The sequence below is a fragment of the Acromyrmex echinatior genome, chromosome 3 (assembly GCF_024713525.1).
Source record: "Acromyrmex echinatior isolate Ae372 chromosome 3, ASM2471352v2, whole genome shotgun sequence".
Classification (NCBI taxonomy): Eukaryota; Metazoa; Arthropoda; class Insecta; order Hymenoptera; family Formicidae; genus Acromyrmex; species Acromyrmex echinatior.
Window position 1 is genome coordinate 19,389,696 of NC_141854.1, and position 16,515 is coordinate 19,406,210.

Consider the following 16,515-nt stretch of genomic DNA (forward strand, 5'->3'; position numbering starts at 1 on the left):
CGTAATCTTGGCACCAATTTTAAACGTGTCGCAATAACTGTACCGTGCAAGGCGGCGCTAAGTGCAAAAGACCGTGACAATTAAAGCGACCGGTGTGTTTTAATGGGTTAAGGGTTTAAGCACGGGAAACGGAGCGCGGTCGGTCGGTCGGTCGAACGGACGACGAAGGCCGTCGGCAACGGCGGCGCGGTGTGGTCCATGTCGTAATCGTCGGGGATCTTGCGTGCGCGATTGCGCGCCCTCGTCGAAAGGGAGCGAGGGAAAGAGGGCGAGCGAGCGAGATGGTTGAGGAAAGGGTGGAGGAGGAGAGCTTTGCGCGACGGATCGATAGGGATGCTTTTCAGCGACGCGCATGCGATCGCGTGAACCAATGATCGCGCGAGGGTTCTTTCGACGACACGAGTCGCCCTTGACGAGAGACGAAGGGTGCGGGGGGAGGGCTGCTCGACGCCCGCAGGGCCGTCGGTGGTGAGCCCTCGACGAAAAATTCCACTCCGGCTTAATTTTTTTCGGAAGTTTTAACGAGCGCTTCATCATACGCCGGACGGGTTTCTGGGTGCTATTGATATTCGAATTGTTCCGAATCGTTGCGGATATTCGCGCACGCGCGAACGGTAATCACCCGCGTGTACGCTATTAATTCCACAATATTGTAACGCAGCTAAATATGAAAGCAAACGTTAACAGGCTAAATTTAAATAAGAGATAGAGATATAGATTGTTGCGTATGCAGTTTGATGACATTGTCCGAGTTTGACCGACGCAACGTATACGTGTCATGTGTATCATAAATACATTTTCTATAATTATAGATACATATATACGCGGCGAGCTTTAACGGCAATTATTATAGTTTGCATGTATCATACCCTGATGCTCATCGAGAACTTCAATACGAACTTCAATGTTAACCGAGATTGATATAACCGGCCAGACGAAACCAAACCGCGGACACCAGTAACGGGACACGTGCGATGATGCGAACGAAGGACGATTTCATTTGATCTATGCCAGGTGTATCGACAAAACGTTTTGATATAAAATGTATTTACGGAAACGACCGAGCTTGGGACCGTAATAATCAATCGTTGTCGAGGGCGGTACGGTATTTTCCACGCGTCGCGCTTCTGTATTCCGCGATACAAGTCCGCGCGCGTGTTTATCAGCGAATTTCGCTTTGCGTGTTGCACCCAACATCAGGCAAGGACAACGATTGTTTCGTAAGGACATCACGTTTCAATGGTAGCGTCCGGCATGCAGATTATATTGCGTCCCCCGCCCCTTATTGTTATTCGCATTCCCACTGTGAATCGCGTGATGATCATTTTATCCGCAAAAAGATAAAATGGTGATTTTTTTTTTTTATTTGTTTTTTAATATAATTATTTTGTTCTCATCGACGATACATGTGATAATTAAAATATATTGTTCGTATCGCGAGCTCCACGTGACAAAATATGTTACAACATTTTGAATAAACCTATCGATGTAGCATTGTAAAAGTATAGACCGAGACGTTCGTCTCTCGTTCTTAATAAAATTGATTTAAATGTAATATCCTGTCTTACAAACGGATCAACACATAAGTAGCACGATGTTTTGTAAGAAACACCAATTTGCATGAAGAAACGCAACGAGGCGTAATAATTACATCCCCCAGCGATGTTGCTGTATCGTCGTATACAGTCGGTTTATTCGCGAGCTTTCACAGAAGCTCTCCTTCAAAAGAGTCGGATTCATCTGCTTTACATTGATACGGGCCGCTGGCTCCAGTTTAGCGTAATTACGGTAGCGAACTTTGCGAAACACACTCGAGAGAAAATATTTCTACAATTTTCACGAGCGTGTTTAAGAATCGGTTAACGTCGCGGAAAACCGGGAAAGGCGAGAAAACGGGCGTGCGTTAGAATACACTTGAGGCAGGTTCATTGACGTACGCGCTGCATATATAATGGAACCCTTGAATTTTGTCCCGGCTGGTAAATGTCAAAGGGGTTGGGCCTGTGCGTTATAGAGCATTTATCGTATTGCCGGCGTTGTTACCATAGAATCGACCGCGCGTTTCTAACGGGGACCATTTACAAACCATATGCATGCTTCCATCACGCATGCCGTGTACTCGCGTTATCTACCTCATCGAAATTTAGTTAAAACCGTAATTACATACGCGCCACGACGCGTTCTATTTGTACGATAATTAACATTAATTTCGTTATACAGGGTCGGTCTGAAGCAGAAATAATGGTAGATAGTTAATGAAGACGTATTAGTATTATCTTGCTTTTATCGTAATTTCTTTTATTATTATTATTATTATTATTATTTCTGACTTTTATTATACGTATGTGACTTGCGGCGAAAAACCTGATTGATTTTATCAGCGCATACAATGTATGAGTTGGAACGGCGAAATAAATTAGCCGAATGTAATTGGAAATATTTTTCGTTCATACGTAAGGGATGGCATTGTGTGCAAGTTATTGATAAAATTTTTCAGAAAGCCTTATGAATAGTATTATTGTATTTCATGAACTTCCTTCGTTATAACGAGGGACTATATAGTAATTTAAATGTTAATTTGAATATTTGTTCGTAGTTCTAGATATGCTTTTATAAAGGAGACCGATAGAAAAACGAGGAAATCAGCTTTCACGGATAATTGCATATTTGTGTTTATTTGTTCAAGATTAATTTTTTTTCTACGTCTATTTCGCGCATTTTACGTCAACGTTTATTAATGCAAAACAAATCAATTTCGCCAACACGAGTCTACGTAAGAGAAAGGTACGGAGTTAACATCGTTCTTATTGACAAATCGCTCGCAATAACTCTATTCCACTACGCTAACGGCAACTGAAAAATTGATTCACTCCGATACCGAGACGTCGATTGATGCCGCCGTATCAAGATTCGACATGCAGGTCGTGCATGCGTACACTTGCAAGTGCCTTTCCGAAGAAAATGCATGTCAAATTAACCCGCGATAAATTATCAGCCGGCGATATCGCCGTGCATAATTATTGCCCCATCAACAGGCGGACGCCGCGCATTGCCGGTTGCAATCGGCAGAAATTTATTTGTACGTTGGAACATCGGGAATGCCGACCGTCAATAATAAACGGCTGCCACCGAGTGCATTTTCCCATGGCAATAATTGAAAATCGTCCCCGCGTTTTGCGGCTCGTGCGCGTTTTGCGCCTGGCATTGGAAAGGATGGCCGCGATCGTGTGCCGATCACGATTCCGACTCGAGATCGCTATCGATTGCCGCGATCTTCTTGCCAATTAGTAAGTTCCTTACCATAACCGATAATTGCGGACTGCCTACGATCCAGCGCCGATTAAATCCGCATTGCCGGACAAGGGAGATACTCTCGATCTTTTGCAACGATATGATCGATCGCTTTTCCGATCGCTGACGAAGGTCAGTACAGCACACGCTGTATCTGCGAATCGTGACATATCGAGTTTTCGTTCGCCGGGATCACTGGTGTGTGGAACACGAAACTCGCAATGTGATATATTATAATAACGTATATATTACTTTTATAACATTTATATATGAAATATATTCGAACCGATTTTTTAATTAAATATATCTAGAAATACAATATTTAGTATATTGTAATCTTTTTCTGGATAAAATTTATATAAACGTCTTTTATCTTAAGAATTTGCAATAACAAGATTTATTGATTTATCCTTAAGGAAAATTAGTTTTATATTCCTTGAGGATGAATTTCTTTGTGTTTTTATATATATAATTAATTTTTTGGAGGTGCTCAGAATACTCTCAAAAAAAATTTAATTTTACAGTTGGGAGATGAAGTCCTATCACAACTATACATATCTTTAATTTATTTATCTATTTAGAAATTACAACATCCGCGTTTATATTTTTCAATCGCACATTATAAAGAAATTCATCCTCGAAGAATAAAAAACTGATTTTTCTTAAGTATAAATCAATTAATCTTATTATTACAAATTTTTAGTAAAGATAAAAGACGTTTATATAAATTTTATCCAGAAAAAGATTACAATGTAATAAAATATTATATTTCTAGATATTATTCTTGATTTTTGGAATTACAGGCGCACGCCTTAATCATTTTTGTTAGTTTGATTGATCTGTTTCTCGTGAGAGAAAAATTAAAGAAGCTTATATCCTTGAGATTCATTCAATGTGTTTTTATTTCTTTTTTGCGAGAAGAGAGAATGTTAGGTCGAAAAATTAACAACTGTATGTGTCGCTTTGCTCAATCACGGCTTGTTTAATCCTATTGGAGATATTTAATGGCAAATACAGTAGATAATATGACAATTGCATGCATCGACATTTAAGTTGATATAGACATTTATTAACCGACGAATAAATAAATAAATATTACTTAATGAGAATTACAACGCAATGTTCCGTAAGCTATGTAATTCTGTCTTGATTAATGCATTAATCAATTAAGCGGTTAATTAAACCTAGTATACTATGCATATGCATATATATATATATATATATATATATATATATATATATATATGTTTATACATATACGTATATATATATCTAATTATCGAAAGCTGATTAATGGCGTACGTGATATTATGAAGTGATACTTGATACTCGCATTTCAGTTTAATCAGGACTACTACAATAGTAGTACTATTAAACCTACAGTAGTGCATATTCTATCGAGATTATTACGTCAGTCACGAATATTTTATATGAAATCTTACAAATCTTCTGCGAGAAAATGTAAAAATCAAATTGTCATCGAGAAAAAAATCGTTTCCAATTCTGATATCTCTCGTTTTCCTTTTAAGAAACACAGTCGACCCAAATCATTCTATCCTTTTTGATATTCAATGATAACAAAGGTAGAACAGTATTTGCGTCGACTGTACCATCAGAAGGGAAGCAGCCTCTGTATTGAACATATTCCTACGTTGCTGGTATACAAATCTGAAAACGACGTGCGTATTTCGATATTATACGATATTATACGAAACAGAAACAAAAATAACTCGTCAAGCCACGAGGCGTCCTTGATGCGTCTCCAATGCACCTGCGGGAGTTGCATGGCGAGAGGGTCGATGCAAGCAGGTGCAAACGACCTTCGCGATCATTTAACCTTTCCGACCCTCCCCTGCGGAATTTTCAAGTGTTTTGACCGCGTCGCCCAGGTCAGTGCAGGTGCAGCGTCATTCCGGACGGAAAGATATCGGGCTAACGGCACCGCGGATACGCATAACCGTATAATCGAGATTTCATGGTTGATTCGTGCTCATTAGCGGCGCTACCGATGCTGATTAAACGGCAATTGCAACCGGCCGATCGAAAATCGTCATGAAATTAATATTGTACATACCATTTCCATACCCGAAAAGCAATATTGATCTTCAGTAAATTATTAAGTACTCTCAAATTATAGTAGTGTTTATGGTTGATAATGTTTATAATTAAGTTGAATTTTTATATCTTTTTTAAATCAGCGTCCAAGAATTTTATGGAATATATTTTCCTCCTTTGGTTTTACAATCTTCTAAAAATCATTTGAAATTAAAAATTGAAATTTTTACGACATTTTTTTTTTTTTCGACATAGATTTATAGCGAGCTAAAATTATCTGAACAATACAATCTGTTTTCCAAACAAAGACTGAACACATTACCTTATTTGTCTTTTTTGTATATCTTTTTCAACATCGCTTTAATGTCTTGTAATAGCAACGGAAAATTGCCATATCTACGTCCCGGATCGATTGCATTCGCGTGAAAAGCGTCGACGTAAAATAAAAACGTTCGCAGGCAACAAAAAAAAACGTGCGGTATTAAGTGTCGGTGGAGTCATAATAACGGTGATGACACGATTGTAACCGATAAAAACAAGCGATAAAGAAAGAGGGGAATCTGCGAAAGAAGGCCGCCTCTCACTTGCATACGCGTTTCATCTAAAGCACATATCAGACTACGCATTAGAGATTGAGAATTGAAGATTAGAATTCGATCAATCATAATTTTAATTTTAATCTATTTCGTTCTAATTGGTTGAATTCTAATCTCCAACTCGCAATCTCCTCAATCTCTAATCTATACTTAATCTAATATAGGCTTGACGAGCTTTCTACTGGAAGTCTCTTGCAAGAATAACTAATAAGAAATTTTTAATCTTCGTCGGCGAAAGACGGTGACTTCTGAAACTGGCATTTAGACACTTGTTAAATTGACATCAGCTACTAGCTGTACGCGGTTTTATCGTTTCTCGACTTGGCAGTCTCTTTTAACGTCTTGGCAGATCGAGTCATTTAATTATCCCGTCGCTTAGGTGATAGAGCGTTTATTGTGAGATCAAGTTAAATATCTTTTGAATGATGTATTACAGTCAACTATCTTTCACCGATGTTTACTAATCAGGTACGATTGGCGTTTTCTAATTGAATATTGTTTCACATCGTGAATCCATCGTCGGATCCAACTCGATATCAGTACTCGATTGTGTAATCGTATAAATATAAATGCCATGGGATATATCTTATTACTTGTTTGCTGTGCGAATGTAATCTAAAACTTCTAAATCTGACTGAACAACAGTACTCTTTATCTTTTTCCACAATATTTATTTAAAAGATTATTCAAGTCGTCAAATTTGTAGAAGAGCTGATATTATTATCGACTGATGAAGAGCTGATAATATCGACATACGTCGACAGTTCCAGCACATCTAATTTATTATTTATTTACAAAATTAGTTAATAATAATCACCACGTTTTGCCAATATTAATTATTTTACTTGAGTTTACAAGTATCATATATAGCTTTAATATTGACAAGATCGTTAGCGTGGAAAATTCGGTGGAAAAAATCGAAAGGTGCCATCGAAGACATCAGAAGACGTTGAACCTTTTTGGGATGCCGGTCGACACCCCTCTCGCGATCGGTCTTTCTTTGAGACAGCCCTGAGGCACGTAAATTGCGCGCGCAGCCCAGTTTGAAATTCGTGGCGCGCTGCGGAGATCCTTGGGGGCTGCGTTCCTCTCTCGCCTTTCGTTCCATGTCCGTTCGTTCGTTGGGTTCGTTCGCTCTCGCACCGTTCGGCTCCGGTCGTGGAAGTCGATGCTAAGGTCGGAGTGCTGTCGCGCGAGAAGGGAGTGCCGGGCGCCTGTCTCGCCGCCCTCCCGGTCCTCCCAGTGATCCCGAATTTCCTCGCAAGCACACGCGCTCGCCGCTCGAGGATGACGCTCCCGAGTCCAGTCTCGCCCGTCTGGTACGTCCGGCATTATTCGCGAGCGAACACGTTAAATCCTTAAATCGAATCCACGATACGAAAAAAAAAAAGAAGGAAAAAAAAAACACAATAAATCGAGACCCTCGCCCTCAGAAGTTTCACGTTGCTTCGTTAACGCGGATATATTCCTGTGTGCGACAAAGTGCCTCGTCTCTCAGTCAGCAGCGAGTACACAGCGAATAACACGAAGCTTCTATCGATTGAAGTGAATTTAAACAAGCTGCCCGTGTAATCGCAAGCAAGCATCTTGTAACAGTCTTCTGCATTGCCTCTTTGCCCAATTATATACGGTATATCTTATCGTAAGCGAAGGGAATTCTCTGTTTATGGCAATGGACAGTCATCTTCTCGATTAATCAAGCGATATTGATCAAGGGATATATCGTCGCATAAGATAAGTTTACGCCTTAAAGATCCTGCGAAGAAGAAAGAGAGAAATATCCTTGACATTATGACGAGACGTACAAGGAGCCGGTAGTTCGTGGTTGGCAGGGATGTCCTCGTGACATGTTACCCCGTGACCTTGGCTGGCGCAACTACAACGTCCTCCGTGGAGAGGGTCGTCTTCTGGTGCGCGGATCGAGCAGTAATACGAACAGGCGATCGGTGTCCTTTAATCCACGCGAGATCGAATATCGCCTGCTGCCGCTGGTGCAGGTCAAGCCTGACTTCGTGATTCCATATGTACTCTGCTGGAGGGTGCCAGGCGCGATCCACCGCATCCAGATTAATCCGTCAGTCGTCCATCATCATCATCATCACCAGCAGCAGCAGCAGCAGCAGCAGCAGCAGCAGCAGCAGCAGCAGCAGCAGCAACATCAACAACCACAGCATCAACAACCGCATCACTACCAACAGCACCGTCAGCGTCGACGACACTTTGAAGGAGCGCCGCGGACACGTCCTGCGCCACCGCCTTCCACGGAACATCGTTTTGCGTACGGCGCGCAGCGTGACATCCTTGCGGGTTCTGGTATGGAAACAAGGTGAGTGCTCCCAGAGACATCGAGGAATCACGAGAGATTCTGAAGGTCTGCGACTCGGGCGTGTCGTTTATTTGAATTTCATAGGCGTTTCCTCTCGACGTTATTTATTTCCTTAATTACATACTTCGAACTTCAAAGTCGAATCGTTCCGACGTTTGTGTTATATATAATTAAAAAATTAACGTTCGACATTTTAGAAACAAATTAAATCTTGGAAGGAGTAAATGCTTTTCGAGTGAATTTATTATGATTAAATTAAATGTTGTGTACGTGTAATAAAAAAAGTTATTTGTATAACAATTCGTGTGTGTCGATTCTTTTATTATATTTTGATTTTATTAGAACAGTATATAATATTTATTGTATTAATGATAATACCGAAGCTTCTTTGAACATCATAAAACGTTTATTCTTTTTTAATCAAGATGTATTCGTAACTAGACACGCACATGCGCGTGACAATAATATTTTACTTTCGTTGATAGTACGTTACATTAATGATGATACTTATATCTTTTAGCATTTTCATTGAAACTAAACATTTTTGTAATAGAAATATATTTACGGATAGAGACACGTACAGCAATAGATAAACTTCGCCGCCATCATAATGCGGCGTGGCCTTTTTGGACACGCGATGCGTCAGTTCATTGCCCTTCTCCGTATCTTTGTGGCGCACCCTCGTTCGCGTATACGACAGCGAAATAGAAACATTTCGTCGTCACCTCGACAGCGGTAAGCTGACACTGTGCCAGGTGTTCTTACAATAGCAAAGTCTATTTTGTCGATTAGCATATCGCACAGTTAACATTGCACTCGCGGTACGCTTATCGGATGTTCATTACACAATTATTCGTGTTCGACACGAACGACCGATGGCATTAAAATCTACGGGAAATCTACTAGAAACGTTTCTAAATTTCTACTAATACTATTTCTATAAATTGTATAATTTCCGAAGGAGTTCCCCCTTCGCGGAAAGATTAAGAAATAAGTATACGTACGACGTGGTGCAATGTTAATACTACGGCGAACTACAATGATCTCATGCCGAGATATTCTTCTCTTTATATACTTTTTAAAAGAATAAAAAAAAAACGATAACGGCCCGTCTACTGTCGCGAGCAGCTTCTTTCGAGTTTACCTCCTGCTGTCGCTGACAAGCCTTAACCAACACATTTTCCTACGAAAATCTGAGATTGTTATACCGCGATGCAAATAAGAACGTATAGCTTATAACATGAGACATCATATTATGGAAACACGAAAGAGGAGGAATATAGAACGTATACTATAACTTTGACACATTGCATTTCTAATATTTTAATTATCCATATGATGGTGGTTCTCATATAAGTTACATGTCGCGTTGAAACAAAAGGCCCGAATTCTATTCAACGGAGGAAATCGAGAGACATAAAATTTTACATCCGATATTAACTCTGTCACGTTACACGAGTCGATTCCCGCAAGTGCACAGGGACATTTGTCACCATGCAAATGTATTTCATTGGCCGGGGACGGATAACGCGAGATTGCCCGTCAAATCCCAGAAGCGTTGCGTATCTTCGGTTCGCCGCGGGGCTCTTTTATAAGTCCAGAATAAAAAGGTCGACGAACGATCGCTCGTAAAAACCGCGCTTGGGCAGTGAACGAAATTGTGAAAAGAGGAGGATTTTGTGCTGACCATTCACGACATGCTATTTCCGGGCCAGCAACTTCCCTTTGCGTATATAGCTTTGTAAAGTTCGAATATTATTACAATGTTCTTTAAGCCTCGCAGGTGCACGATAAAAAATTGTCGATCAATCTAATTTTGGACGTAGTTCTTATTGAGTTTCGTGAAAATCGAAAGTGAGATGTTTTACAAAAGGACTGTATTTTATATCGCGAGAATATTTTCTTGGCTTATGACATTATTACTGTTCTACAGTTCATATTATAGAGTGTAAAGAAATATTTATCAGACGTACATATTTTTCTAGTGTCTATTTATACATGCTAGGCCGTAGATTCGCTGTCAAGTGACACAAATTGTTCACATCGACATCATAAAAAATGCAAAGAGCAAATGTCGCAGTGCAATGATCGAAAGAGTTGTTATCTAGTCATAAAAATTAATGTATTGTCATTGTACAATACTGAATAAGGTAACCTTATGTTACGCGATATGTGATCAGTTTTTTCTGACTTTATTTAAGATCTTATATGAGAATCAACATTAGTAATTTATACAATTATTAAATAAAATTAATAAATAATTATTAAGTAAAAAGAAATATAAATTTACTATTTTTTTGTATTCCTAAGAATACGAAAATCTTGTTCTTTATTAATTTAAATGTTTTCCTTATGGAGTAGAATTGTTACTTTTATGCATTACTGCCATTGCAAAGTCATGTAAATTGCTTCAAAAAATTATGTACAGTTATAATTTTACAATAAACCAGTACGAATAATAATTGCGATTTATTTATATGTGGAATATATATATATATATATATTTATACAAACTTGTGTAATGTCGATATTGATAGTGTAATAAGAAGATTATTATGTGTTCTAAGAGAAGTTTTTTGTATTAATAACTATGATTGCATGGAAAGTATTATAGGATCAAGTTTTATTTTTATTACTGCTATAACATTAGTAATAATATAATTATGTTTATTATAGTTCTATGTCAAAAAGAATATATGATTGTATAAAATTATAACCATTTTTGAGAAAAATTATCTATTCTTTTTGATAATAAATAATAATTATAACTTATTATCAAATAATAATATAATTATTACTAACACTCTAATAACTAAAAAAACAGAACTTCTAGCCATAATTATTTTATCATACAATTATAGTCATAAATACTAATAACTTTTCTTTCATGCGAAAACAAAATTATACAAATTAAAAAGTAATTTAGTTGAAGGTATCACTAACACACACACGATAATATAATAAATAATTAATCGATATCATAATTTGGTATAAATTTTTGAAGATACCTAATATATTAAAAATATCACTAGCGTCACGTGTACTTTCAAGTTTATATCTTATATTGTATATCGATATCAATAGATTACAAGATTTACAAAAATACGCAGCTCCTCGAAAGTATGTGAAGCGACAGCAAATTTAAATTTCTTCTAAAAAAAACAGTTAATCATTCATACATTGAGGGAAACAAACAAAAATTTAGAGGATATTGTTTCTTGATATTTAGCGAATGTTAATACGAGCAAACATTTACAGGTGAATGCTTTGAAATACATAGTAATGATGCACTTTACCATCGCATATAATGACATCACGAAAAAAAAAATGATACTACTATTACAATTGAAACTGCGAAGTTCACGAAAATAACGGTTGTTATCGATTCTCTAACCAAGTGTTACATATCGGTGGTATGTAGTTGTTATCGCTCTCTTAAAGTGATTCACGTTTTATCTAGATAAATAGAGGAATGAAAGGGAGGTAAAGAGAGGGCAAAGAAGGGGAAGAAGTAAATTTGGAACATAAAAAAGATAGACTCTATAATTCTGTATCTCTTCTTTAGCAAAACGAGCTTCTTTATCTTTGCTATCGTTTAACCATTTATTAAACCGTAAAAACAAAATAATTATTCCAGGAAACTGATCTTTTTCAAAGTTATTAATATTAAATTACTATCACATGCAATTTTATTTCTCGTGAAATATTGTTTTAATTATATGTAATAAAACGTGTTTATTTAATTATAGGTAATAAAACGTGTTTATCTAATATCTTAATATTGAACTAATTTATAAAGTCGATATTTTCAATTCATACAGGTGAATGGCATAAGTCGATAAAAGAGAGAGGAGAGAGGAGGGAGAAATTGTCGCGATAGAAGCAAACTTTCTCGATCAGCTGAGATAGTTACACAATAATTAATATTTGCTGTTGGGAATTTCAACTGAATTCCACTACGCGCAATCTTTCAAGCAACTACATCGTAATTATGCGTTATTATCTTGCAATTAGAAATTCATTAAGAGATATAAAATGAACGTTCTTATGATTCTGAGCGGTTTTGAATAGTCAAGGAGCTTTATTACGGAACGACATAACAATTTTCTCTTTTTTTTTTTTTTACATTTATTGAGCAACGTGTGATTTATAAAGTCTCTTTCGGCGCGATTACAATTTGCGTTCGGATATGTTATGCGAAATCTTCGATAAATGAGCTAGTATTCTTACGAATAAAGAAATCGATCATACATTATTGGATGTCACGAATCATTGAAGTTCGCGAAAGAATGAGAGATCTCTTCGTCACGCACCCTGAAAATCCTGACGAACGATCGCAGGGACAAAGAGAGCTTGCAAAAATTTCTAAAGATGGTTTATCTACAGCAAAAAAAGTGGCGCGCTGTTATACCCTCAACATCCATCCCAAGATCTCTCTTTCTTCCGCTCGTCCCAACATACTCGACGATAAAAACCTCTCGGATTCCCCGGGACTTTCCTGAGAGTTACACGAACCATCAGAAACTATCCTGTAAAAGGGAATAACGAACAAGTATGAGGAAAAAGAAAGCGAAACGAGCTTACGTCGACGTCGTACGTCGTGGCGTTAAATTTAATTTAAGCGCCGGTCCGAATCTTCAGCGTCTTCGTGATGCCGCATTGGCTACGTTCTCACCGACTTCTTCCGGGAGATTTGATATCAATGGCGACAACGTACGAATGTTAAGAACGAAAAGAAGCTCGTATCGCGTTTAAATTTATCTCCATTAAAGATAAAATATAAAATGCTACGTAATTTTTACTTTGTTCAATGAGGATGGATTGAATATATACATGAAATCTCCTCCCTTTATTGCCATATTGTTTTTCTAGTAAAAATTATTCCTAAAATTGATATTAATTGGATATATATTAATCTCTTTTGTTATTTATTTTTTATTTGATTCTCTCTAGTGATCTTTTTCACAAATATCGTAGAGACTTCTGCATGATTTTTACAGTCACAGGGGCTGCATAGAATAAAAGGAATAGGAAACAGGGAACAGAGAACGGTTCAATATCAACATGAAACATAATGCGTTAATGCAGAATAGCCCCTTACACAATAGCAGATGATATTTTCCATGAGAGCTACTACATTTCACATGTTGACGAAGATCTCAAACCGCCTTTGGTTTTTACACGATGCAATTGCGAACACCTGCGAAACTTATTTAGAATTATGTGTTTCCTGTATATAACTCGTATGCTTACCTTCCCCTTTTTATGTTCGACCACACGTTTCTGAGACATACACTTAGATACACACAAGAGGTGCCGACAGTCGGCCATTCCTCATTCATAAATTATTTATTTTACAGAAGAGAGGGAGAGAATGTATTCTGAATGGCCGTGCACATTTTACTGCAATTACACAGTTGCACATTAAATACTCGATAAAAGATGCATATAGAAATGACAATAGTTGCAAAATGTAAACAACTGTAATATGTAAATTATTTATGTCTATACATGATTAATAACTTTAATAATTATTTAATATTTTATTGTTTCGTAATTAAACATGTATCTGATAATATTTTTAAAATATATGATGTATAATATTAAAATATACTACCTATATAATATGTTTAATACTCTGCATGAAATGTATTTCACAGATACAAAAATATTCATTTTGAATTATATGTATTAATATATTTTTCAATTATATAACGTATTTATATTTTTTAATTATTTGCATTATTGCGAAAATTTGTGGCTTGTATACAAAATTATTATAATTATTTATTATATTGTTTGTTATAGAAGGAATATTTTTAATTTCTATAAGCCTGCAAGAAAAGATTATATATTTCCATAACACTTATTTTACAAAAATTTATTCTATTGCATCATTATCTTTAATGTTAAAACACTCGTATAATACGTTAAATTTGTAAATGTAGAGTTTTAAATATGCTAATATATAGATCCAAATATATAAAAACAGTTATATAAATGTGAAAATTTTTATATTAATACGGTTAAACGATTTTAAATTGAAATTTATTTTTTATATAAGTTATTCTCAATGTTATCAAAATTGTATTATAAAAGAGAACAATAAAAGCATGAGAAGAACAATATAGTAAAACATTAAAATAATTGGGTCATTCTGAAGTACGTGTAAAGGCAATATTATATTACTATTTTAAGTCTGTATTTAAAATTTCACAGAATTTGCCGAGTTTAAATTATCACAGTCACACGAATATTCGGAATTCAAAGCCGCGTGTCAATTTGCGTCACGTATGATTTAACTGTTTCATGCAAAACAGAATATCGGTTCGGCTATATAAAACAGATTGCCCTCAAAGCCGCGCGTGTCGCTTTGTGAACACTTCGAATACTTCTTTTTTTTTTTTAATCACTCACTCTCAATTATGCCCATTTAAGACAAATTATTTACGTACATCGCCGCCACGCCCAATCGCTATCTTCTTCGTGCCTCATCCTGTGTACGGAAAAGTTCGGGCTGCAATTCGCAAACCGGTCCGACAAAAAAGATTCTGACTCGAAAGACTCGCAAACCCGACCGCAGAGCCGGTCGGTTTCCTAGAATATTTCTTCAATACGTCTTCAAGCTTCTTGAAGCTCCACAACGTCTGCGCACTTTGAAAGTTTAGTTTTTTATATATACTTTACTTTCATTCTGCGTATGACTTTGCGCGCAAAATAGATCTGGCAATCTTAGTTATAAGAAAATGAATCTAATATGTATATTAATAATAAATAGAAATTTAAAAGCTGTAAAAAAAAGGATAAATTTTATAAGCTTTTGATATGGAAGTTTTCTATACATTAAGAATTGCTTCAGTATATTTTTGTTACATGGAGTAATTTTCAAAATTCTTTCTTAGCAAAAACTTATAAAATATTATCTTTTTTACAGCTTTTAAATGTTTAAAATGGTTAATATTGTAAATTTATCTTGTAGATTTTATTTATATTTAAAAAATACTAATTTATTTTCATTGATTAATTTTTTTCAAAAAGATAATTTTATTTAATTTATGATTTTCCTACAGAAAATTGATCGAAATTACCAACTTTGATCGTCTAAATATACTGAAACAGCCAAAATTATCATCAAAGGCATGCAAAAAAGATGAACCTTATAAAAGATGAACCTTCTTCTCCTGAGGTCTGAGTCACATTCGTGATTAATATTTTATGAGTGGTATCCATTTGTGTGAAATACGAATATATATTTCGTGTGTAATCTAATTGCAATAAGAACCACACATACAAAAATTTAAACAATGAAACTAAACCAATTGCAATCGGCCATTTTCCAAGAAGAACTCAGGTCGACCTAACCTAGCATTCTCGAAAATATTTAATTAACTATAATTAATTGATTCATATACTGTTTAAATTTTTAAATTCTATTTAAATTCTTTATGTACCATGATTTTAATTCTGACAACAGCCACGTTGTGTCTAATTTCATTGTATTTTATATGAAAAACAACAGAATATATACGCGAGATGAGAACCTCTGCATTAAAGCAGACGTTTCGCGACGTTGCCACGTCGCAGGTCCCACTCTTCTATCGACCGAGCGGCGTTGCCAGCTCCTTTTCCATGCCCCTTTATCGCCCCTTTCCAACGTAGCCCTCTCCTCCCCTTTCTCTCGCTCCCGCCCTGTCTGTCTTTTTCTCTTCGCCGATGGCTATCCATATTTCTCTCTTTATCCACTTCGAACTCAGAGCCCATCGCGGCTAGAGACTCGTCTCCCTTCGCCTCTACCTTTTTCCTCTATCCAGCTATCTATTTCTTCTTCTCTCATATTCTTCTCTCTTTACGTCTTCTTTCGTCTTTTTTTTTTTACTATCTTTCTCTTTCTGTCTACCCACTTCACCTCCTTCGGACACAGCTGTTCCATCTCTTCCTAGGACAGATGCCGCGACTCGGTGCAACGTCATCTTTATTGTCCTTTTTTTCTTCCTTTCTTCTCGTCTCCTTCCTCGATCTTTGCTCTATTTCTCTCGTTCTGTCTTTCTCGCCTTTACTCAATATCCAATACATCTGCAATCTCTCGATAAAAGTGAGTCGATCATGAAGGACTCGCCTGTCGATGACGAGATCGGTTTCCTTCTCCCTGTCCTTTCGAATCTATGTTGGCTCGATGTTGTTCGTTGTTTGGACGTAACCTCCTGATACTGCACTGGTATTTCGGAGTAGTTTCAAACTATCGGAGTA

The 16,515-nt window shown here is 36.6% G+C and overlaps 1 protein-coding gene across 5 annotated transcripts in view; it reads left to right on the top strand.

Moving 5' to 3' along the window:
* LOC105148847 (protein gustavus) overlaps positions 1–16,515 on the top strand; it is a 272,603-nt gene that overhangs the window by 95,564 nt on the left and 160,524 nt on the right. Inside the window, exon 1 of one of the 5 annotated variants that reach the window (XM_087404852.1) lies at positions 4,734–8,268. The exons of 2 other annotated variants lie outside the window; for them this stretch is intronic. In XM_087404852.1, the coding sequence (XP_087260978.1) occupies positions 7,790–8,268 (479 nt within the window). In that variant the 5' untranslated portion in view covers positions 4,734–7,789. Of the gene's footprint in view, positions 1–4,733; positions 8,269–16,515 lie in introns of those variants that run through there. 2 more of the 5 variants (XM_087404853.1, XM_087404855.1) reach the window with 2 other exon arrangements.